At 43.5% G+C, this 23156-nt stretch overlaps 2 protein-coding genes across 6 annotated transcripts in view; both read right to left on the bottom strand.

Moving 5' to 3' along the window:
- LOC310785687 (class I histocompatibility antigen, F10 alpha chain-like) overlaps positions 1 to 22769 on the bottom strand; it is a gene marked incomplete at its 3' end in the record, with an annotated part of 25561 nt that extends 2792 nt beyond the window's left edge. Inside the window, exons 1-4 of the mRNA XM_083646829.1 lie at positions 22633 to 22769; positions 9391 to 9645; positions 8826 to 9116; positions 527 to 811 (exon numbers count right to left, since the gene is read on the bottom strand). Coding sequence (XP_083502955.1) covers positions 527 to 811; positions 8826 to 9116; positions 9391 to 9645; positions 22633 to 22717 — 916 coding nt within the window. The 5' untranslated portion in view covers positions 22718 to 22769. The remainder of the gene's footprint in view (positions 1 to 526; positions 812 to 8825; positions 9117 to 9390; positions 9646 to 22632) is intronic.
- LOC310785519 (class I histocompatibility antigen, F10 alpha chain-like) overlaps positions 1 to 23156 on the bottom strand; it is a 370829-nt gene that overhangs the window by 314385 nt on the left and 33288 nt on the right. The gene's annotated exons all lie outside the window — the stretch shown is intronic.

The raw sequence follows: 23156 nt of genomic DNA, 5'->3' as shown, positions 1-23156 counted from the left end.
AACTGACTGGGAAAATCTGGGCAGGGGAACTGAACGAGGCTACAGCAACGGCTCCCATACCAAATATCATCACACTTCAGTGGTTCTCAAATGGGGGCCCGGGGACCTCAGGGGTCTGTGACACTTTGCAAGGGGGTCCGCGAAAAGTTTTCAGTAAAATTAAAATAAAACCTTTTTTTTTCAAAAGCTTCATAGTTCAATGAAATAATGCTTTAAATCTAAAATGGTTCATGGATTACATTCTTATCTAAGAAACCTATCAATTTAAAAGTCAAGCACATTACCGTGGAAACAATTAAGCTTAGCCCAAAATCACAAATCAGAATGAAGGGGTCCCCGGTATATTTTCTATCTTGTAAGGGGTCTTTGGCTGAAACACATTTGAGAACCTCTACTAAGGGGCTTAACCTCCATCAGGTTGTACTGGGAAGCTCCTAGTTGTGGATATGTGAAACTATATTAATGTGAAGAAGGGTGATGCTGGCAAAACAACAACAAAACACTCTTCTATTTTGAAGGCTCTTACCCCACTCCTTGAAAATGTGCATGCTGGTCGCGTTGTGTTTCACCTCACAGGTGAAGTTACTAGAGTCAGTCTTTAAAATCTCAACCCACATCCTGAGCTGGTGGGTGTCGTCTCCATTTGGGAGAACACCTGTGGAGTTCAACCCGTCCAGCTGAGTCACAACGCGGCCGTCCCTCCTGATCAGCATCTCGATGTCTTTTGCGTAGAAACCTGTGGCCATGCAGGTCAAGATGAGGTGGTCCTGAATTCTGGCCTGCTTTGCAAACACATACAAGTCTGGTGGAGCTGCAAATACAACAATGACAACTGAGTTAGCCTACTTGTACCTGGTGGCCAGGCAGCTGCAGGTAGCAGTAACTGTATGCCACATATCACTGTTATCAGATATTTGATAAACACCAACCATCACATGAAAAAGACAACTGTTTGAAGTTGATTGCTAATCACTTATCAATAATATTGCTATTACTACCACAGCTACTACACCTAAAGCCAATAATGAGACCCCCCAGGATTAGGGTGACCAGATCCCAGCAAACCAAATGTGGGACAATTTGGGACACGCTACCGATGCTTTGAAGCAGTCTAAAATTTAGATAGATTTTCTAACTTACAAAAAATATACATTTCTATTCACCCCTCTCTATGCTTTGCCCTCTGGTTGATTCACACAATTTGCAAATATAAACATAAATGATCTGACTAAAATGTGTAGGCTACAATAAAACAGACCAGACAGGTTGCTGACATGGGATTCAAGTCATGGCTTCATGTACAGATTAAACACATGGCAGGTGTGTGCCTTCCACACACAAAAACATTAAAGTTAGTCAGACTTTTCTAGTAGAACAATATACTACTGAACCATAATACTGTAGGTACTGAAGTAGAACCATAGTAGGCTAGCTTCATCTGAACAAAACATTAACTAACATCACAATAAGAGCACAGCTTAGAATGGAATTTATAATTGTCCATTGCAAATAGCCTGTAGCAGCTGTTGAGAAAGATTTGAGGCTGTCTTCAATTGTGCCAGTTATACAACACTTGAGAGCTTTGTGCAAAGATGCACTGTTGTATTAATATGGGTAGTAGCTATTATCATTAGTATGGTAAGTATTTGGCCATTGGTATTGTTATTATTGCTGCTAGTTACTGGGAATACACATCTCTCAGGCTGCACTGTGTGAAGTGAACCGTGCGCTGCACATCTCTCGAGCCACAGTGTGTGCTGCAGACAAGAGCAGCGGTGTGCACGCTCTCTCTCTCCCCTGCTCTCCCTCTGTCTCTCGGTCTATCTCTCCCCCGCTCTCCCTCTGTCTCCCTCTCTGCCTTGGTCTGATCGCGCTCCCTCTCTCTCTCTCTCTCTCTCGCCCAAAATGCGGGACATCTTCTCAATTTGCGGGATGCGTGAAAAATCATGAAAATGCTGTGCAGTCCCGCACAAAGCGGGACATCTGGTCACCCTACCCAGGATTCCACGATTGCTGAATTTTTTTTTTAATAATATTTATTTTTGAGCAGGGAGCATTGGTATTACAGTACACTAACCAGTGTAATTTTCTTTCTTTTTTTTTCACATTGAAACATCGCAACCAACACATCTACCCTTCTTTGCCTCCCCACAACCCAATCCCATTCCAACAACAAAAAAAAAAAATAAATAAATAAAATTAGATAATAAAATAGAATAAGAACAATATTATACATACATACACATATTCATATGTATATGCATATACACACGTACGTATAGTAAGAGGTAGTATAACAGTGAGAACAGTAATAACTCAAGTTGTCAAAGTTTATACTTGCAAGCATCTGGGTCAAGTTGGCCTATTTCGGTCTCGTGAGGCCAGAAAAACACTGCGCGGCTGTGAGTGTGGTGGGCAGGCAGCAAGGCATTCGTCCATCCCTGGGAGGGCCCAGGCCCTTGTTCTATGGAGCCACGTCGTCTGGGGGAAGACCATCTACGTATTCGATCAGCGGTCTCCAATGTGAATAAAATTTGTCAGAGGAGCCCCGCAGGGTGAATTTAATTTTTTCCAATTTAAGCAAAAATAAAATGTCTTCAAGCCAAGCTTTAAATGAAGGTGGCTGAGAGGTTTTCCAAAGAAAAATAATCCTCCTACGAGCAATTAACGAGGCAAAAGCGATAACATTGGATTGGGTGACCGACATATCTAGCTCATCCGGTGGTCTACCAAAGATTGCAATATGAGGGGATGGACAGATTCTCACCTTCAGAATGTCCGAACACATATTAAAGAAGGAGTACCAGAAACCAGATAGTTTGGGACAAGTCCAGAACATATGAGTCAAGTTACAAGGTGCTTGTGAGCATCTCTCACATTCATCAACCACTTTATCTGGGTAGAATTTAGCCAGTTTGGCCTTACTATAGTGAAGTCTGTGTACTACTTTAAACTGTATCAGGCTAAGTCTGGCAGAACTAGAAGAAGAGTTGACGCCTCACAAGGCTTCCTCCCAGAAGTTATCTGAGAAGGACGTCTGCAGTTCACTTTCCCAGCTCTCTCTGCTTTTATTGATGGCCACCACATTCACTGGAGAGAGGAGATCATAGAAATAGGAGACATGGCCCCTGGATAGAATGTCTGCCTTAAGCAGTAGATCTATTCCATTGGGAGGCGGGATTTGAGGAAATAGAGGGGAGTGGGTTCTACCAAAGTTTCGTAACTGAAAGTACCGAAGAAAATCTGAACAGGGTAGGTTAAAAACAGTATGAAGTTGATCGAAGCTGGCAAACACACCGTCTATATACAAGTCTCCCAGGCGGTGGAGACCTCTTCCCTCTAAAAGTGAATAGTAAGGGTCTGACTTAGCAGGCAGAAATAGGTGGTTGTTGCAAACCGGAGTCGCCTGAGGTAAAGAAGACCAACCAAAATGACGCCTGACCTGTGCCCAGATCTTAAGAGAGCTTATCACGATGGGATTAGAAGTGAACTGTGAGAAAGATACGGGTAGGGTGCTACACGCGAGAGCCTGAAGTGATGTAGAACGGCATGACATGGCCTCAATCTGACACCAACTACTTTGGGGGAGGTGAACCAGAGCATGATCTTATGCACGTTGGCCGCCCAGTAGTAGCCCATGAGGTTTGGTAAGCCCAGTCCGCCATGGGACCTGTTCCCCTGTAGTAACAACTTGCCAGCTCTTGCGTGCTTGCCCGCCCAAATGAAAGAAGAGAGAATACCATCGATGGTAATGAAAAACGATTTAGAAAGAAAAATGGGCAAACATTGAAAAATATATAAATATCTAGGAAGTATGTTCATTTTAACTGTTTGGACTCGACCCGCCAGAGAAAGAGGCAGGCGATCCCACCTTTGGAGGTCTGCTTTAACTAAGGCTGTAAGGTTAGTCAGATTCTTATCCTGTAATGTACGGATGGATCGAGTGATTTGAATGCCGAGATATTTAAAACCAGAGTTGCATAATCTAAAAGGTATTGACGTAGATGGAATTATGTCGGCCGGTTTATTAACTCATTGAGTGCCAGCCACTTTTGGAGAACGGACGCTCCCAGTGCCAGAGTTTCAGAGCGTTTTCAGTGATTTCTCGAGGCCCACAGAATATTGTGTGATATTACTATGTAAACACCGAACACGCAAAAAGAACAAGGAGACTCTATTGTATCATCAGCAAAAAAAAGTTTATTGATACCATTTTCCGTTCTTTAGTTATCAGCCGGAGAAGATAGGTCAAAAACAGCAAAAATATGCTTTTCTATCAGGAAGCTGAGATATTCAGCCTTTTGTGAAATGCATTATTTCAAGCACATTCACTGACTCTAGATAATATCTTCTGATGATGTGACCTGGTTTAGTTCTGTGGTGCATGCGCGCCCCACCCCCCTGCCCCCCCCCCTCTCCCCGCCTCTCCCCGAGTCAGCTGCCAACTCCTCCCCACACGCACAAAGTCTATTCGGAGCCTCTGTTTTCTCCTGGCAGCTCACAGCAGCAATGAGGAAATGCCCAACGCGACTGCAAGGGTTGGCCCTTCGGCGTTGGGTGCTGCCTTTCTGGTGGGTACTCTGTGAAGAAACTATGCAGACAGACAGACAGGCAGAGGAGCTGCAGTTGTGTGCACGGATTGATTGCTGTTGGCAAGCAGCCCAGAGCCATCTACATGATGGCTCTGGGCTGCTTGCCAACAGCAATGAGCGCGGTTTGTCTTTGATCACGGCTTTGTCAGGCTGTATTCCTTGACACTTCTGTCATCTGGAGAGCACTGTCGCCACCTAATGGCTCGGTAAAATAGGTTATAGACATTCAACATGTCCCAAAATGTTACAGGACATAGATCTGGCTTCGATGGATTCCCCCCCGTCAAAAAACGCAATTGACGACAATCGTCGTCTTTGGCACTCTACGTCAGTATTTGAATTGACGACAGCTGTCGTCATTGGCATTCAATGAGTTAATAGGGAGGCACTCACTTTTTTGAATGTTTAGTTTGTATCCCGAAATCGCACCGAAGGATTTCAAGACTGACATGATGCGTGGGATGCTGGCTAAGGGATCACATACATATAAAAGGAGGTCGTCAGCATACAACGAGACCCTGTGCTCCGTGCCCCACCTCTGGATCCCTTTCAAACCCTCTTCAGTCTTCAAAGCAATCGATAGGGGTTCAATGGCGATAGCGAACAATAGCGGTGAAAGCGGACACCCCTGGCATGTCTGGCTCAGTAAGAGATGACGAAGTGTGGATGATACTGAGAAGCCTCCGAATGTTTGTAAAAGAATGCCTCCCTTTTATAAATCCAGTCTGGTCTTCTGATATAATTGATGACATAACTGACTCCAATCGCAAAGCGATGATTTTTGCAAGTATCTTGACATCTACCGGTAGCAGTGAAATGGGTCGATATGACGCGCAGCTCAGTGGGTCTTTACCTTTCTTAAAGATCAAAGAGATAGAGGCTTGAGAGAGGGTAGGTGGTAGAGAACCCTGCCGAAACGAATCATTAAACATATCTAAAAGTAATGGAGCTAATTGAGTTGAGAATTTTTTTTTAAATTCAACCGGGAAACCGTCTGGACCTGGAGATTTACCGCTCTGCATAGATTGTATCGCTTTTTTGATTTCGCACAGTTTGACCGGAGCATCGAGAATCTGTTGATCGCTACTCGAGATCTTAGGGAAGGATAACTTATTAAAAAAAGAAGTCAAAAGAGTGTCATCGTTTGGGGGTTCAGACGTGTATAATTGAGAGTAGTAGGTTTTAAAGGTGTTATTAATCATAATGGGGTCAGAGACAACAGAGCCTGATTCATCAAGTATTTGAGTAATTTGATTTGAAGCTTGTTTGGCCTTTAGTTGATAAGCCAAGAGACGGCCCGCCTTGTCCCCGTATTCGTATGTAGAACCCCGTGACTGGAAGAGGAGGCGTTCTACCTCCCTAGTTAACAAGAGGTCGAGCTCAGTTTTCAGTATCAGCCTATCCTTGTATACGCCAGAAGATTGATTGTTTAAAAGCAAGATATCAAGGTTAGCGATAGCCGTTTCTAGCTCCTTTTGACGTGCTCTACGAAGTTTATTAATATGTAGTGTACGTGAGATAATTTTCCCTCTAATGAAAGCCTTAAGGGTTTCCCATAATAGAGATGCAGAAGTCTCTTCATTTTGGTTGGTCTCACAGAAAAAGTCAATAGATTCAGAAACATATTTGCAATTGTTTGCATTGGTAAGGAAGAGAGGGTCTAAGCGCCAGGTTCTGAATGCCTTAGGCTTCAATTTAAAGTGAAGATCCAAGATCACAGTAGAATGGTCAGAGACAGTTATTGGGGAGTAGTGAGTGGATAGAATAGATGGAATAAGTGACTTATCAATAATAAAGTAATCTATACGTGTAAATGAACGATGTGCATGGGAGAAGAAAGAATATTGTCTTGTAGATGGGTGTAGAAATCTCCACGGGTCAATGTAGCCGTACTGATCCATAAAAGCAGAGAGAGTCTGGGCCATTCTCGTAGCTGCCACTGGTTTCGTACTAGACCTATCCAAGAGAGTATCAGTCACACAGTTCATGTCGCCTCCTAGTAAGAGTAAGTGGGAATTCAGATATGGAATGGAAGCCAGCAACTGTTTCATAAAGTTTTGGTCGTCCCAGTTCGGGGCATAAACAGACACTAAAACCACTGGTCTCTGGTAGAGTGTACCAGAAACGATGACATAGCGACCATTCGGATCAGTAACTACATCTTTAGAAACAAAATCTACATTTTTCCTAATTAATATCGCAGTGCCCCTTGTCTTGAAATTAAAACTTGAATGGAAAATCTGTCCTATCCAGGGCCTATGCAGTTTCCACTGTTCCGAGTTACATAAATGCGTTTCCTGAATGAGTGCTATGTCAGCGTTCTGGTCCTTAATATGTGTCAAGATTTTTGTGCGTTTTACCGCACCGTTTAACCCACCAGTGTTCAGTGAAATGATCCTCACTGCCTGCCCACCACCAGCCGGAGCCTCTGTCACGCTTGCCATGGAATGGTCCATGGAAACCTTGGATAACACAGGCCAGACTCACGATGCAGGAAACATATAAGAGAAGTGAAATACTTGAGAGCAGTGAAACACAAAACAAGCAGCATTTTCAAAGTAAAACTTTCAAACGAAAAAATAAAAATAAAAATAAAATAACTTACACGATTGCTGAATTGACGGCAAATGTGTCCAGGGCCGTAACCAGGGTCCCGAAATAGGGGAGGTCCAGCAAGGGGAGGCTTGGGGGTTTCCCCCCCCTTTTTTTGCCATATTTAGAGTAATATATCATTTTAAATCAACATTAGGATTATACTGTTGTGATGTCATTATTCAGTATATTCTCTTTCATGTCACCACCTGCTCAGCTCTCCTGTCAACATAATTGTAACTAACAAACACAAACTGTTTTAGCCAAATTCATATCAAAATGACACCTACAAACACAGGTACACAACCCAAGCCGTACACAACACACAAAGTCATCATCGATAATAAAAAAAACATACAGAGGGACATTTATTTATTCCTGATAGGAACGATTGAAAAATAAAATAAAATATATTATGTTGTTTTTAACTTTACACCACCTCTTTTTGTTACTTATTGGGTCATGAAACTGAAACCATGCATATAGCCACCTGCATACCTGACTTCGGGAGCTTGGCAATTGGCATCATGCATGATTAGCCAGTAGCATCCCAACGTGTCACACAGGTAACATTACTTAAGAGACAGACTAGACACTTACTTTCTTGGTTGTTGCTAAAAAATCTGTCAGTGTCACTCACTGTCTGTCGTTCACTCGCTCACTGTCTCGCAGCTCGCTCACCTTCAATTATCTCGCCAGGCAGACAGACAGTCATCACTCACCACCATGCTGCTGCTCTCTCGGAATCAAGTTACCGCGGACGCAGCGTCAAATGACTTCCTGCCTGACCTGCCTTTCGTTTCAAAATAAAAGCGATCCCGTGTTTTTTCATGCTTTTCCATGCAGATTGTTTTATAAAAAATAAAAAATAAACTTTTTTTTTTCTCTCTGAAATATTAGGGGAGGTCCGGACCTCCCCGTCCTCATAGCTAGTTACGGCCATGAATGTGTCTGTCCCGCAGAATATGTGTATGATACAAAGACTCACATTAATGATCATACTACAACAAACAATGATACTAATGGCAAAAGCAAACACTACTACATCATTCTGACACATTCCATTTCTAAATCACAGTCCAGTACCAAACTTGTATTATGGTGTTTGCTGATAGTGGCTGGATGATTTGGCCACATGATGGCGTACCACACCAGTTCAGGCAGAACACTGAAGTCATGAACGTTTATCACCAGCTGTCCAATTCAACAGCTGACTCTCACCATCATTCACAACAAGTCAATGAGGGCTCTTTACAGTCTGACAGCTCACCCTGCTGGTTAAGTGATGCCACTGCTGCTGTTGACCCAGTCCACCTCCCCAACCTCCTGTTGTTATCTGTTCACAGGATGCTTGTACAGACTATTTTGATGTGGTTTTCATATGATTAAAGATATGTCTACCTTGTGGGGTTTAAGTCGCTCCCTGCAGAATCTCTCATGCTGCCTGGATTCAGCCTTTTCCAACAATACAAGTGCATCAGCATTACTAGTGTTCTGAATGGTCCAATCTCCTTTGATGCAAGTGTCTCTGACTGAACTATAGCTGAGACTACACATATTATAATTACTGTAAGTAATGACAGTAGCTTTACAACTATATTCAAAACTAAAGAAGCTAAACAAATATGGATTAATACATACAGGCTTCTTTGAGCTGCTTCATGCCATATTTCCAGAACGTGTTGAGCCACTGGACACAGTCATGCACCAGGTAGCCTTTGGTGAGCTGGTTCCGCATCTGGTCCGCATCCCACTTCCTCTTGGTCGGTAGGCCATAGTTATCCGGGGCAATCCAGCATGAGTTGGTGTCACCAAAGGACAGGAAGTCATTTCCGTCGTAATTGTACTTCCACATGCCACAGACGAACTTGCTGGAGCCGTCAGGCTGGGTGTCAGCCACACAGCCGTGCCTCCACTGAAGAACATGGGTACCTGAAACCAGATGGATTGGCAATTGCAGAGGTAAATACTGGCTAGTGAAACATTTTACTATAGCCTACTGTGAAAATAATACAAAATAAATAAGGAGAATAAATACAAATAAATTCACATTTTTTAAATCGGGGAAATTTCTTTGGCATTTCCGCCTTTTTTGCTGTATCAAAAATGTTCCGAACCCTGAATTTTGAACGGTGAAACCCCTAGTTCCTACGGTCAGATGTTACCCAAGATTCCATACTAATGTTGTTTCTTTAACAGATCGTACCCGTGTCATTCTGCTTCAGGATGTCTGTGTCGGCTTTTAACCACTGCTCCTGGCTCTGGTGGGACCGTTTCTCCCAGTAGTCTGCATCCAGCTTCTTCTCCATCCAAGCCTGTTTGGGGACCGTCTTCTGGCTCGTGCTGTCATAGTAGTCGATCATCCGGTTGTCCAGGAGACCCATGGCGGTGAACTTGTGGATGCCAGGGAGCTGGACGTCCTTGGAGAAGGCCGTGTAGATGTAGGTGAGGGAGTGTATCTCTGAGAGTCACAGAGACAGACAGACAGAGACAGACAGACAGACAGACAGACAGACAGACAGACAGACAGACAGACAGACAGACAGACAGACAGAATCATTAATATATATGGAAAAACACTGGGAATGTAGGCCTGCACGATATGAGGAAAATCTGCGATGTGCGATAACATTGTTCAATATAGCGATGACGATACGACTTGCGATAAATAAACAAATATTAAAGTACCGGTATGCATATTAGCTATACAGTTCCTATGTCTTTCTGCTTTAATAATGCTAACATAGACCCCAAACATAGCCTATGCCCACTGAATAAAGAAATGAAATACACACTGACTCTAGCTGAAACTACACACAGCGTGTCTGGGCTTTGGCAGAGGGGCGGAGCGCACTGTTGCAAGGGAAAGGTGTATGCTGGATTTACAACACAAGACAAAATGGTCAGATGCTGAGTGGGAATGCATGACGCCAGGCCCGGCGCTGGGGGGGGCTTGACCGGGCCGGGCCCCCCCATTCCCCAAACTGCCCCCCCCCCCCCGTTAGTCAGATTATGCCTGACATTATTGTTGTCAAGTAGCAATGATTGAAGCTTGATGTGCTGAGCTCAATCAAGCTAATGTTATTAATTTGCACTATTCTGGCTGTCATTAGGCATTGATTAACTGAATGCTATTGCTAACTGTTACTTTGAAAATCCATTTGCAATGATTCTGGCTGGATATTAACTATTGTAAATTTGTCACAATGAATGCAATTTGTGCACAATGTGTAATTTTATATTGATTGTTAAGGCCTAATTATTTGTAAAGTCACAACACATTAGAGATGTGTGTGTAGTTCTTCATAGATTTAGCCTCTTCATTTTGCTCTTAAAGGAGAATTTCGGTTTTTTCGAACCTGGAGCCATCTCCTGCCATTAATTATGATTTGTCCACTCACCAGGCGATCCCCGCGGCGTATCTGGGCGTCCTAGCGTTGTTTTGATATCAATAGCGTCCAAGTCAGTCGTAAAGTGGAGTTGATTTGGGGCCAAGTGTGAGCCTGTATTTCCTGCATCTAAATAGCTATTTTTCTTCCCTTTTTCGCCAAATATCGCCATAATCTGATCCGTCAACATCCAGCAGAGTGTTATTTCACCCCAGGCTGTTTCCTGGAGTGCACAGGGATCAAATTACCTCAAACGTGATCTAGGTCACCAAGTCTCGTGAAGTCCCGCGATACTTTCCTGTCGACTGGCCAAATATAGGCAGGACGCTTTGCGGTCGTGGTTTTAGCGTAACCTATGTGGGGTTTGGCATAACCTTCGTTATTTCGAATCCCACATAGGTTACGCCAAACCCCACATAGGTTACGCTAAAACCACGACCGCAAAGCGTCCTGCCTGTATTTGGCCAGTCGACAGGAAAGTATCGCGGGACTTCACGAGACTTGGTGACCTAGATCACGTTTGAGGTAATTTGATCCCTGTGCACTCCAGGAAACAGCCTGGGGTGAAATAACACTCTGCTGGATGTTGACGGATCAGATTATGGCGATATTTGGCGAAAAAGGGAAGAAAATAGCTATTTAGATGCAAGAAATACAGGCTCACACTTGGCCCCAAATCAACTCCACTTTACGACTGACTTGGACGCTATTGATATCAAAACAACGCTAGGACGCCCAGATATGCCGCGGGGATCGCCTGGTGAGTGGACAAATCATAATTAATGGCAGGAGATGGCTCCAGGTTCGAAAAAACCGAAATTCTCCTTTAAATGCACCAGGTTGACGAATTTTACTTTAAAATGTACAAAATCTTCCGGGGGAGAATCCCCCCGGACCCCCCTTGAAGGTCCAAGGCCCATCCCATATTTAGCCAGCTAGTTTTCCTATCTGGCTGGCTACTCAGAAATGTGGGGCACCCCCTGATATACCTTATAGAGCTATTCAGATTAAGTTGTTCTACTCTCATATTTTGTCTTGAATATCGGTCACGGAAGCTTATAGTTTATCCGCCGTTATAACACTGCCGGTGACGCGTGAGAAAGCTGCCTCAAAAGTATAGTTTACCCACGTTTTTCTTTACCACTATAGCACTGGGGGTGGGGGGGGGACCCCATTCTTTGGGGTTGGGTAGCTTGGCCCCCCCAAGCTAGGGGCAGGCCCCCTCTGTAATTTGGGTCTGGAGCCGGGCCTGCATGACGCATGTAAATAAAACCACCTTTGTTATTCGTTTCAGGCAGTCTTTGCGATGTGTTTATTGCGCATGTTCATATTGCGATGACAATGAAAATACGATTAATTGTGCAGCCCTAGAATGAATGTAGCATTTATTTAAAGGATATAACTTAGTTTTGACTCTTGCCAACAATTTATGCCAAGAAGATGACCAAAAAATTATGTTCTTGTATTTTGACATCTCATTACTTTTACTTCCTGGAAAACAGAGTATTGTTATTGATGACATCATGCTGTACCAAGAAGCGCAAATAAAAAAAATCCAGAAATAAATCTGCCCCTTCCACCAAATAACTGCCTCCCTCTCTCCCTGACTGATCTCCCATTGGTTGACACTTTTGATTGATCCCCCAGTACCATGTTATGTCCCGCCCCAACATTCTGTTTCTACAGTAAATACACTTTACATGAATCACATTACAGAAGCATATATTTATATATATATATATATATATATATATATATATATATATATATATATATATATATATATATATATATATATATATATATATATATATATATATATATATATATATATGTCAGATGTCAGACACCTGCTGTTTTCAAAAATACCCCACATTAAAACATTTACAAATGTAATCCATCATTTTAACTTTGTTTGTCATATTCCCCCCCCCCACAAGTCTTTAAGACCACAATCATTACTTCTAATCCAGTCAGAAGTCGTTCCATTCTGCCAGAACAGAAAGTGAAGATGATCACAGACTTTTATTTTCAATGGTTTTATTTTGCATCTTTACTGCCACCTATTATTATGTAAGAGTGCACAGTAACAGTGAAAATAGTTTCCATTAAATGCAACAATTAGCTGTGTGGTAAAGTGCACGTTTCAAATGCTTTAGCTGCTTTAACAGGAAAAAGATGACTGAGTAAAGACACCTCATGATGTGAAATGTGACACAGACAGCAGGGGGCGGTAGATACACAGAGCTAAACTCAGAGGCCTCCTTCAAGTCCCTAAAACACACTTTTTAGACTTGCTTCTAATACCTGATTCACTGCTTTATGTTCTTTTGTTTTGACATTTGTGTCCCTCTGGTTTTGCTGATCTTTACAGTTTAACAGTAACAATCGCACTGACGTTATAATATTAGTATTTATTAATTTCAGTGTGATTTTCAGTCAACAGCCAACGCTGTTTGTGATACTGTTTCGACCGCCTTCATCACTCCATGTCAAAAATATCCTTCGGTAAGCTGTCCGGATACACAAATAACTGGACAAAGAGTGACTTTATGCCTCTGTCTGATGTCTTCACTCCCAGCTTTTTGGAAAATCTCCCATTCAAATTGACAAAAGACCACCTCACCTATCTTGGCTTGACCATACCCAGAGATCCAAAACTAATATTTAAATTGAACTTTGATGATTTTGTTTTAAAACTTAAACAAGGTATAGACCCCTTATACCCCGAACGCAGACTAGCAAATCACAGCGCGTGCAGCCAGGGCCGCTGCTGGCCATTTGGGTGCCCTAAGCATAATTGTTTTGTGGTGCCCCCCCCCCCCCCCCCGCAAAACTTTCAATAACTGTCAAACGAAAGACTGCAAATTCATTAATTATGAACGATACTAGTGTATCTCACATTACATTACATGTGGCAAACAAACAATTGTTAGAATTACTGTACATGTCAGCAAACAAGCGATTGTTAAACTGTACATGCAAGCAGGGGCGGACTGGGATCATAATTCAGGCCGGGCATTAGATACCAAGCAGGCCAGGCCGATACGGGCCGACGTGCGTGAAAAATTTGGGCTGTTTGAAGCCCAATTTGGACCGTTTGAAGCCAGATTTGGGCTGTTTGAAGCCAGATTTGGGCCGTTTGAAGCCCGATTTAGGTCGTTTGAAGCCAGATTTGGGCCAGTTGAAGCCAGATTTGGGCCGGTTGAAGACAGATTTGTGCCGTTTGAAGCCCAATTTGGGCCGAGTCCAATTTTACAATGAGATGCACCCACTTTAACCCTGAATAAAGTAATAAAAACACTAGTAAACCAGTAGGCGGCGCCTGGCCTGCTGTTCAGTGAGTGGCCTGACTGAGGGCACCAAAAAAAATTTTTTTTTTTTTTTTTTTTTTTTTTTGTGCCCTCAGTCACATGATGCCCTACGCAGTCTGTGTCTGCGTACTCTGCGTAATGGGGTGCGGCGGGCCTGCGTGCAGCTCCACCATAGACTCGGACAACCTGAGCCTAGGGCTCCATAGAGAAGCAGAGAAGCAGAATAAATCGGGATTCTCCTCTGGTTTTATACATTTATAAGTTGAAAAAATGGTCAAACGATGTGCATGGGGGTAAATGCAACATAACGAGGTATCCTGGGAGGCCAAGCAATTGATCATATTAAACTAGTAAACGTAGATCCACTCACATCCACAATGCTACTGTTTTGGACGTTAAATTTGCAATCGTGGTGACAGCGAGATGAGTCTTCTGAGAAGTTAAGAAAACAAAAACTCAAGACAGTGACAATTATAAACCTGATTTTCAATAATTAACTCAAGTTTGGATTATTCAAAAAACGTTCATTATGTCAGTCCTCTGACTGCCAGTGGAAACCAGACGAGACGTTTATAACGTGCGTTACCACTACACACACTAGGCTGCATTTTATTGACAGTTGGATACAGTTATATTCAATATGAACAAAACCAGACTATAGGCTACTCATACTGAGAAAATAAACTAAAGTATCCTGTCAACAGTCTGAAAGTTGAAGACGAAATAGAACCAAATGCACGCCCACTTCCAGTTTAGGCATACACACCGAGACATTTCTTCTGCCTTTATTTTCCCATAGACATTTTGTAAAAATGCCTCGAAAAATAGTTTGACTTAGTCAACCCAAACAATTCAAACAGGAGAGACCATAGAACATTTCACTCTCGGACCAAAACGTAGGCTAAATAATCTGCGGATAAATTTTTTTTTTTTTTTTATTATTATTATTATTATTATTTTTTTTTTTAGGGAAAATGTTCTATGGTCTCTCTTGATTCTAAATATAGCTGAATCGCTTGGTTTCACAAAGTAAAACTATTTTATAAGCATTTTATGAAATGTCTATATGGGAAAATAAATGGCCGATGAAATCTCTTGGTGCGTAAGGCTAAACCGGAGGTGGGTGTGACTTTGTCTCCCTAAACTGACAGGCCTAAAAAAACAAAGCCCCTCAGACAGGGAGGGAACTTTAGCTTCGGTAAACAGCCTGCGTCCTCCTAGCCTGGGTAAACCCAGCCGCCACGTGACCTGCTCTCAGAGTTCTCAGTCACTTACGGTATTGATGTGATTATAACATCGCCAGACACCAGTCAAAACTTAAAACGAGTGAATTAATCCTGTTCCCCAAATAAATGTGAGGTAGTCTAAAGAGAAAACATCCAGGAGGAAACATGTTAAAAGCTGTAGGCTGAGCTCTGCTGAACTGCTGCTACACGCCCCGTATTCGGTACTGTTCTGTTAGCTAACAGGCTAACAGGTAGCTGTCTTCCTCCGTTAAAACATTTGATTAAAGATTTGCTAAAGCCGTTTCTAGACATGCCCGTATCATATTTATTTTCATCGATAGCTTTAAATCAATGTTGTAGGCTACTACCATGGCATAGTGAAGTACTTTCTGATGGCTTAACGATATCAGGCCTCAAAAAGTTGTGAAGAGCGTCTTGGGATATAACTAGGGTTGCCAACCGTCCCTTAAAATACGGAATTGTCCCGTATTTTAACTGGTACGGGACGCGCTTTGTCCCGTATTGGAGAAACAATGCAGTGCAAAGAGTGACAGGCTATTTGTATTGACCCAGCGAGCACAAAACGTTTTTTTCAACGTTGATTTTTAGTTTAAATCTGGGTGATATTGGGTTTGAACGTCTAAAGCCACTTCTTAACATGCAGTGGAATCCGTATTATAACCTGCTCCTAGCCGGTTGGCCTGCATGTTAAACAACAATTAGCCGGCCTACGCGCACTCCCGCGAGTCCGTATCTTATTCACCTCGACCGCCGGTATAAGATCCGCTTCCACGCAATCGCAGCTCATGTTAAACAGTGGCAGGTCATTATCCGCAGATCCGTAGTGGGCAGGTGTGGCTCTTCGTGACTCACTTCACGTTCGCTAGTTTATTAATTAATGAATCGTTCAGGCAATCGCTTATATCAACGAGCAAACTCACGGTTTCCTCAAGTGCTGCAAAAACGGCTTGAATTGTTTGGCCAACGCGCTTCAGCTGCAGGCAGCCAGGTCCAGTGCATCAGGAGGGACGCTTACTGCTGCGCTGCTTGCTTGCTCCCATGTCAGAAAAAGCCTAACTTTTGTGGGGAGAAATACATTGAAAACTAGTCAGATATGACTTGAAATGCCACTTGTAAAATAAATCACCCACAGTGATTGACGACAGTCCATTTTTGGCACATTGCCACCCCTCGTTGGAATGGACTCCGTTAAAACGGCATGCTTTTTGAAGTCTCCAGATTTGTCGCTAACGTGATGCAGCCAATTCTATTGTGTGAGGCAGCCATTTGAGGCAGCAGGCAGTGTTGTGTGCCTCCCCACTGCGTGGAGGAGCTGACTGACTGATAGGCTATCAAACTTTTGTGGCGAGAAATACATTTAAAACTAGTCAGATATGACTAGTTGCCACTTGTAAAATAAATCACCCACAGGGATTGACGACGGTGCGACCACTATTTTGACTGCCTCATAGCTAAAGCTGTTTCCTATCACATTTCTTGTTTTTGATACATGCTACCACGCCGACCCCCCCGCCCACTGGCAGAAAAAACGGCTCATATCCAGTTGTTTCTTAACAAAGACCCCTCATGTTTAGAAAGGCAAAACCTGAAAATATCCTGTTCTCTCTAGCCTGACATGATCCAGAGTTCATGTTTAAAAGGCACTTAACTCATTGAGTTCAATTCAAATATTAACGTAGAGTGCCAATGACGTCTAAAGACGTCAATTGCGTTTTTTGACGGTGGGACGTGGATCAAAGCCTGATGCATCTCCTGTAAAAATATGGGGGATGTTGAAGGTGTATAAGCTATTTTACGGGCCCATTAGGTGGCGACAGTGCTCTCCAGATTAGAGAAAGGTGAGCAAAAACAGCAGAAGAAGCCGTGATGAAACGGAAACCGATGCATGCTGGAGCCAGAGCCGTATAGATTGCTCTGGCTGCAGCTAACGTTAGCTGCGAACAGCAGCCAATCCGCTCCCACAACTGAGCCCCTCTGTCTCTGCTGCGATGGTTTCTCCACACGATTAGCCACCAGAAAAGGAGCACCCGACACCGAAAAGCCAAACCATTCTCAGCGGGGACTGCTGAGAATGGTTTGGCTTTTCGGTGTCGCGCTGAGAGCCGGCGCACAAAAACGGCGGAGCGCTCCGAAAATAGACGCTTGTGCGTGTTAGGCTGTGTGTTAGTGTGGGGATGAGTTTCTCCCAGCTCCGGCATGCAGGTTGTGTGTTAGTGTGGGGATGAGTTTATGCCAGCTCCAGCATGCAGAGATTCGTCGCCTGACGCAGGTAGCAGAGATTCGAGCAGAGCCACCCTCCCACGGAGGAGGAGTTTGCAGTTGAGGGGGGTGGGGCACGCAGGGCACCACACAACTACACCACGTCACTACATCAGAAAATATTAGCTTCAGAGTCAGTGATGTGCTTGAGGCTTTCATTAGAGGGAAAATTATCTCACGTACACTACATATTAATAAACTTCGTAGAGCACGTCAAAAGGAGCTAGAAACGGCTATCGCTAACCTTGATATCTTGCTTTTAAACAATCAATCTTCTGGCGTATACAAGGATAGGCTGATACTGAAAACTGAGCTCGACCTCTTGTTAACTAGGGAGGCAGAACGCCTCCTCTTCCAGTCACGGGGTTCTACATACGAATACGGGGACAAGGCGGGCCGTCTCTTGGCCTATCAACTAAAAGCCAAACAAGCTTCAAATCAAATTACTCAAATACTTGATGAATCAGGCTCTGTTGTCTCTGACCCCATTATGATTAATAACACTTTTAAAACCTACTACTCTCAATTATACACGTCTGAACCTCCAAACGATGACACTCTTTTGACTTCTTTTTTTAATAAGTTATCCTTCCCTAAGATCTCGAGTAGCGATCAACAGATTCTCGATGCTCCGGTCAAACTGTGCGAAATTAAAGAAGCGATACAATCTATGCAGAGCGGTAAATCTCCAGGTCCAGACGGTTTCCCGGTTGAATTTTTCAAAAAATTCTCAACTCAATTAGCTCCATTACTTTTAGATATGTTTAATGATTCGTTTCGGCAGGGTTCTCTACCACCTACCCTCTCTCAAGCCTCTATCTCTTTGATCTTTAAGAAAGGTAAAGACCCACTGAGCTGCGCGTCATATCGTCCCATTTCACTGCTACCGGTAGATGTCAAGATACTTGCAAAAATCATCGCTTTGCGATTGGAGTCAGTTATGTCATCAATTATATCAGAAGACCAGACTGGATTTATAAAAGGGAGGCATTCTTTTACAAACATTCGGAGGCTTCTCAGTATCATCCACACTTCGTCATCTCTTACTGAGCCAGAAATGGTTGTGTCTCTGGATGCTGAAAAAGCCTTCGACAGGGTGGAGTGGGCCTATTTATTTTCCTCTTTACGGCATTTTGGTTTTGGAACTAACTTAATCTGTTTGATAAAACTACTTTACTCCTCCCCTCAGGCGGCAGTCTGCACCAATACTGAACGTTCAGATTTTTTCTCGCTTGCCCGGGGGACACGCCAGGGGTGTCCGCTTTCACCGCTATTGTTCGCCATCGCCATTGAACCCCTATCGATTGCTTTGAAGACTGAAGAGGGTTTGAAAGGGATCCAGAGGTGGGGCACGGAGCACAGGGTCTCGTTGTATGCTGACGACCTCCTTTTATATGTATGTGATCCCTTAGCCAGTATCCCACGCATCATGTCAGTCTTGAAATCCTTCGGTGCGATTTCGGGATACAAACTAAACATTCAAAAAAGCGAGTGCCTCCCTATTAATAAACCGGCCGACATAATTCCATCTACGTCAATACCTTTTAGATTATGCAACTCTGGTTTTAAATAGCTCTGCATTCAAATCACTCGATCCATCAGTACATTACAGGAGAAGAACCTGACTAACCTTACAGCCTCAGTTAAAGCAGACCTCCAAAGGTGGGATCGCCTGCCTCTTTCTCTGGCGGGTCGAGTCCAAACAGTTAAAATGAACATACTTCCTAGATATTTATATATTTTTCAATGTTTGCCCATTTTTCTTTCTAAATCGTTTTTCATTACCATCGATGGTATTCTCTCTTCTTTCATTTGGGCGGGCAAACACGCAAGAGCTGGCAAGTTGTTACTACAGGGGAACAGGTCCCATGGCGGACTGGGCTTACCAAACCTCATGGGCTACTACTGGGCGGCCAACGTGCATAAGATCATGCTCTGGTTCACCTCCCCCCAAAGTAGTTGGTGTCAGATTGAGGCCATGTCATGCCGTTCTACATCACTTCAGGCTCTCGCGTGTAGCACCCTACCCGTATCTTTCTCACAGTTCACTTCTAATCCCATCGTGATAAGCTCTCTTAAGATCTGGGCACAGGTCAGGCGTCATTTTGGTTGGTCTTCTTTACCTCAGGCGACTCCGGTTTGCAACAACCACCTATTTTTGCCTGCTAAGTCAGACCCTTACTATTCACTTTTAGAGGGAAGAGGTCTCCGCCGCCTGGGAGACTTGTATATAGACGGTGTGTTTGCCAGCTTCGAACAACTTCATACTGTTTTTAACCTACCCTGTTCAGATTTTCTTCGGTACTTTCAGCTACGAAACTTCGGTAGAACCCACTCCCCTCTATTTCCTCAAATCCCGCCTCCCAGTGGAATAGATCTACTGCTTAAGGCAGACATTCTATCCAGGGGCCATGTCTCCTATTTCTATGATCTCCTCTCTCCAGTGAATGTGGTGGCCATCAATAAAAGCAGAGAGAGCTGGGAAAGTGAACTGCAGACGTCCTTCTCAGACAACTTCTGGGAGGAAGCCTTGCGAGGCGTCAACTCTTCTTCTAGTTCTGCCAGACTTAGCCTGATACAGTTTAAAGTAGTACACAGACTTCATTATAGTAAGGCCAAACTGGCTAAATTCTACCCAGATAAAGTGGTTGATGAATGTGAGAGATGCTCACAAGCACCTTGTAACTTGACTCATATGTTCTGGACTTGTCCCAAACTATCTGGTTTCTGGTACTGGTACTTTTTTAATATGTGTTCGGACATTCTGAAGGTGAGAATCTGTCCATCCCCTCGTATTGCAATCTTTGGTAGACCACCGGATGAGCTAGATATGTCGGTCACCCAATCCAATGTTATCGCTTTTGCCTCGTTAATTGCTCGTAGGAGGATTCTTTTTCTTTGGAAAACCTCTCAGCCACCTTCATTTAAAGCTTGGCTTGAAGACATTTTATTTTTGCTTAAATTGGAAAAAATTAAATTCACCCTGCGGGGCTCCTCTGACAAATTTTATTCATATTGGAGACCGCTGATCGAATACGTAGATGGTCTTCCCCCAGACGACGTGGCTCCATAGAACAAGGGCCTGGGCCCTCCCAGGGATGGACGAATACCTTGCTGCCTGCCCACCACACTCACAGCCGCGCAGTGTTTTTCTGGCCTCATGAGACCAAAATAGGCCAACTTGACCCAGATGCTTGCAAGTATAAACTTTGACAACTTGAGTTATTACTGTTTTCACTGTTATACTACCTCTTACTGTATGTACGTGGGTATATGCATATACATATGAATATGTGTATGTATGTATATTATTATTCTTATTTTATTTTATTATCTAATTTTATTTATTTTTTCTGTTGGAATGGGATTGGGTTGTGGGGAGGCAAAGGAGGGTAGATGTGTTGGTTGTGATGTTTCAATGTGAAAAAAAAAGAAAGAAAATTACACTGGTTACTGTACTGTAATGCCAATGCTCCCTGCTCAAAAATAAATATTATAAAAAAAAAAAAAAGTGATGTGCTTGAAATGCTTCATTTCACAAAAGGCTCATTATCTCAGCTTCTAGTTTGAAACATCTGTTTCTGGTGAAACCAACCTATCTGCTGATAACTAAAGAACGGAAAATGATATCAATAAACTTTTTTTTGCTGATGATACAAGAGAGTCTCATCGTTCTTTGGGCGTGTTCGGTGTTTACATAGTAATATCACACAATATTCTGTGGGTCTTGAGAAATCACTGAAAACGCTCTGAAATGGCTGGCACTCAATGAGTTAAGACCTAATTTCACCCTCTTTTCAACCGGCTAAAATGCGGTTGGAGCACCTCGAGCAACCCGGAAGTCATTGTTCCGGGTTGCTTCAGATCAGAGAAGAAGAAGAAGCGGTGCGCCAGATAAATGCTTTTTGGTTTTTGAGAGACAGAAAAGTGGATTTTATGCAACAATTTGGATGCAACAACTATGTGTCATTAAAAGAAGAGGATGTTTTACATCGGATAGCGTCTTCACTTCACGTGAAGACTCAGGTAGGAGCCGGCATTTAGACCTAGACGTGAAAATGTCACAGTGTAAAATGGGAAAATGCGTGACGTTCGCCGGGCGCTAATGCGCTCGTATGAGCCAGAAGCGCCCGGCTAGCGGGGTAACGGAACGAGGTGCTCTGGGCACACTATGTTATTGTAACAGACTGTAGGCTATAGGCTCTGTGTACCCCCTGAGTTGCTGGTAGTCAACCTCTGAAGCCATACGGGGTCATCCCTATGTTCCCCGGGTCCTATGTTCCCCGGGTCCTATGTTCCCCGTTTTTGTGACCTGCAATGCCGACCTTAGGTTTAGGCGTAAGGGGTGGGAGAGGTTAGGTTTTGGGTTAGGGTCTGGGGGAGGTTAGGTTTGGCGTGGGGGCTGGGAGAGGTTAGCTCCAGGCAGCGGTCCACCGACACGCTGCAAAAACGGGGAACATAGGACCCGCGGAATATAGGACCCGGGGAACATAGGTACGCGCCCAGCCATACAGCCTAGACGCTCACACACACGCGTGCGAGATAGAGTATGTGCCCGGCTCCGTAGATATTGCGAGTAGCCTAAACGTATAGCTCAGTCCGGTAGAGCCGTGGGAGAACAGTGGTTCGAAATCCCGAGTGCGGTGCTGAATTTTTAATTTAAGATCCTGGTGAAATATGGTCTAAATGTGCACGTTTTTTCAACGTTGACCCTAAACGTTTTTTAAACTCTTTTCAACCTAAAAATGCTCGCTGGGGAGTGAGAAACCCCGCTGGAGCTGCTCTGCCCCTCAGCCTGTGGTGTCATACGTTCAACTGACCTAGAATGGCTTCTCATTGATTGTTGTGAGTCACAGCAAATGAAGGCTGTCAGCATTGCTAGATTCAACTAAACTCTGAGACAGCACATTGAGTAGGCTACGCTTTTTTCTTAATACAGCTGTTTTAGCCTATTCAGAATAAGAAACTTCTGTTTTGTGACGCCCAAATACAATTCTTGAATGATAATCTAGGAAGAGGCTACGTGCAAAAATGCAAAAACTGATCAAATTCAGGTTTGCTTGTCTTAATAATAATGGGTAGGCTAGGTTGAAGTTGAAGCAATTGCAGTTATGTGATTGTAATTCCACTACTGACTGGCTGCCCTCCCCGGACCGCCCCCCGACCGTTCCTTATTTCCATTTCAAGAAGTTGGCAACCCTAGATATAACTTTGACAGTGACGGCTGCCATTAACTTACCGCTGTTTACAGTCAGCATTGTCCCACACAGGACCAGAGATGAAATCCATGTTGAGCACAGAGCAGAGCAGCAGACTACATTCATGTTGTGAAAGTCGGTATTTTAGCGCAGATCAGGTCCGTCTCTCTCCGCTTCTCTCTGCCTCGACTTCGCCCCGCAGCAAGTAGCCTAATTAAATTCAAGTGCTGCTCGTAAAACCGAGCACTTGTGCTGCATCGACTCACATAGCCTACCATAGCCTAATATGTTAGAAAAGCTGAATTATAGACTTCTAGGACCTTTTTGGTGCTGCTTGGAATTCCATGTAGCCTATTAGCAATTTAACCAACACATAGAGACATGAAAATGTCTATTTTTGATTGAACACAGCTACTGAAATTTTACAAATGGATAGAAATAACATGGATACAATGACCAACTGTGCTTATTATTAAAGCATATTGTTAAAATGGGTGGGTGTTGGGTGAGATTTGTATGTTTTTTATTCCATATTATGTTTGTTTTGTAGGCCTACTCTGTCTTA

This window comes from Poromitra crassiceps, assembly GCF_964638095.1.
Source record: "Poromitra crassiceps genome assembly, chromosome: 11".
NCBI lineage: Eukaryota > Metazoa > Chordata > Actinopteri > Beryciformes > Melamphaidae > Poromitra > Poromitra crassiceps.
This window is presented reverse-complemented; position numbering and strand designations above follow the sequence as displayed.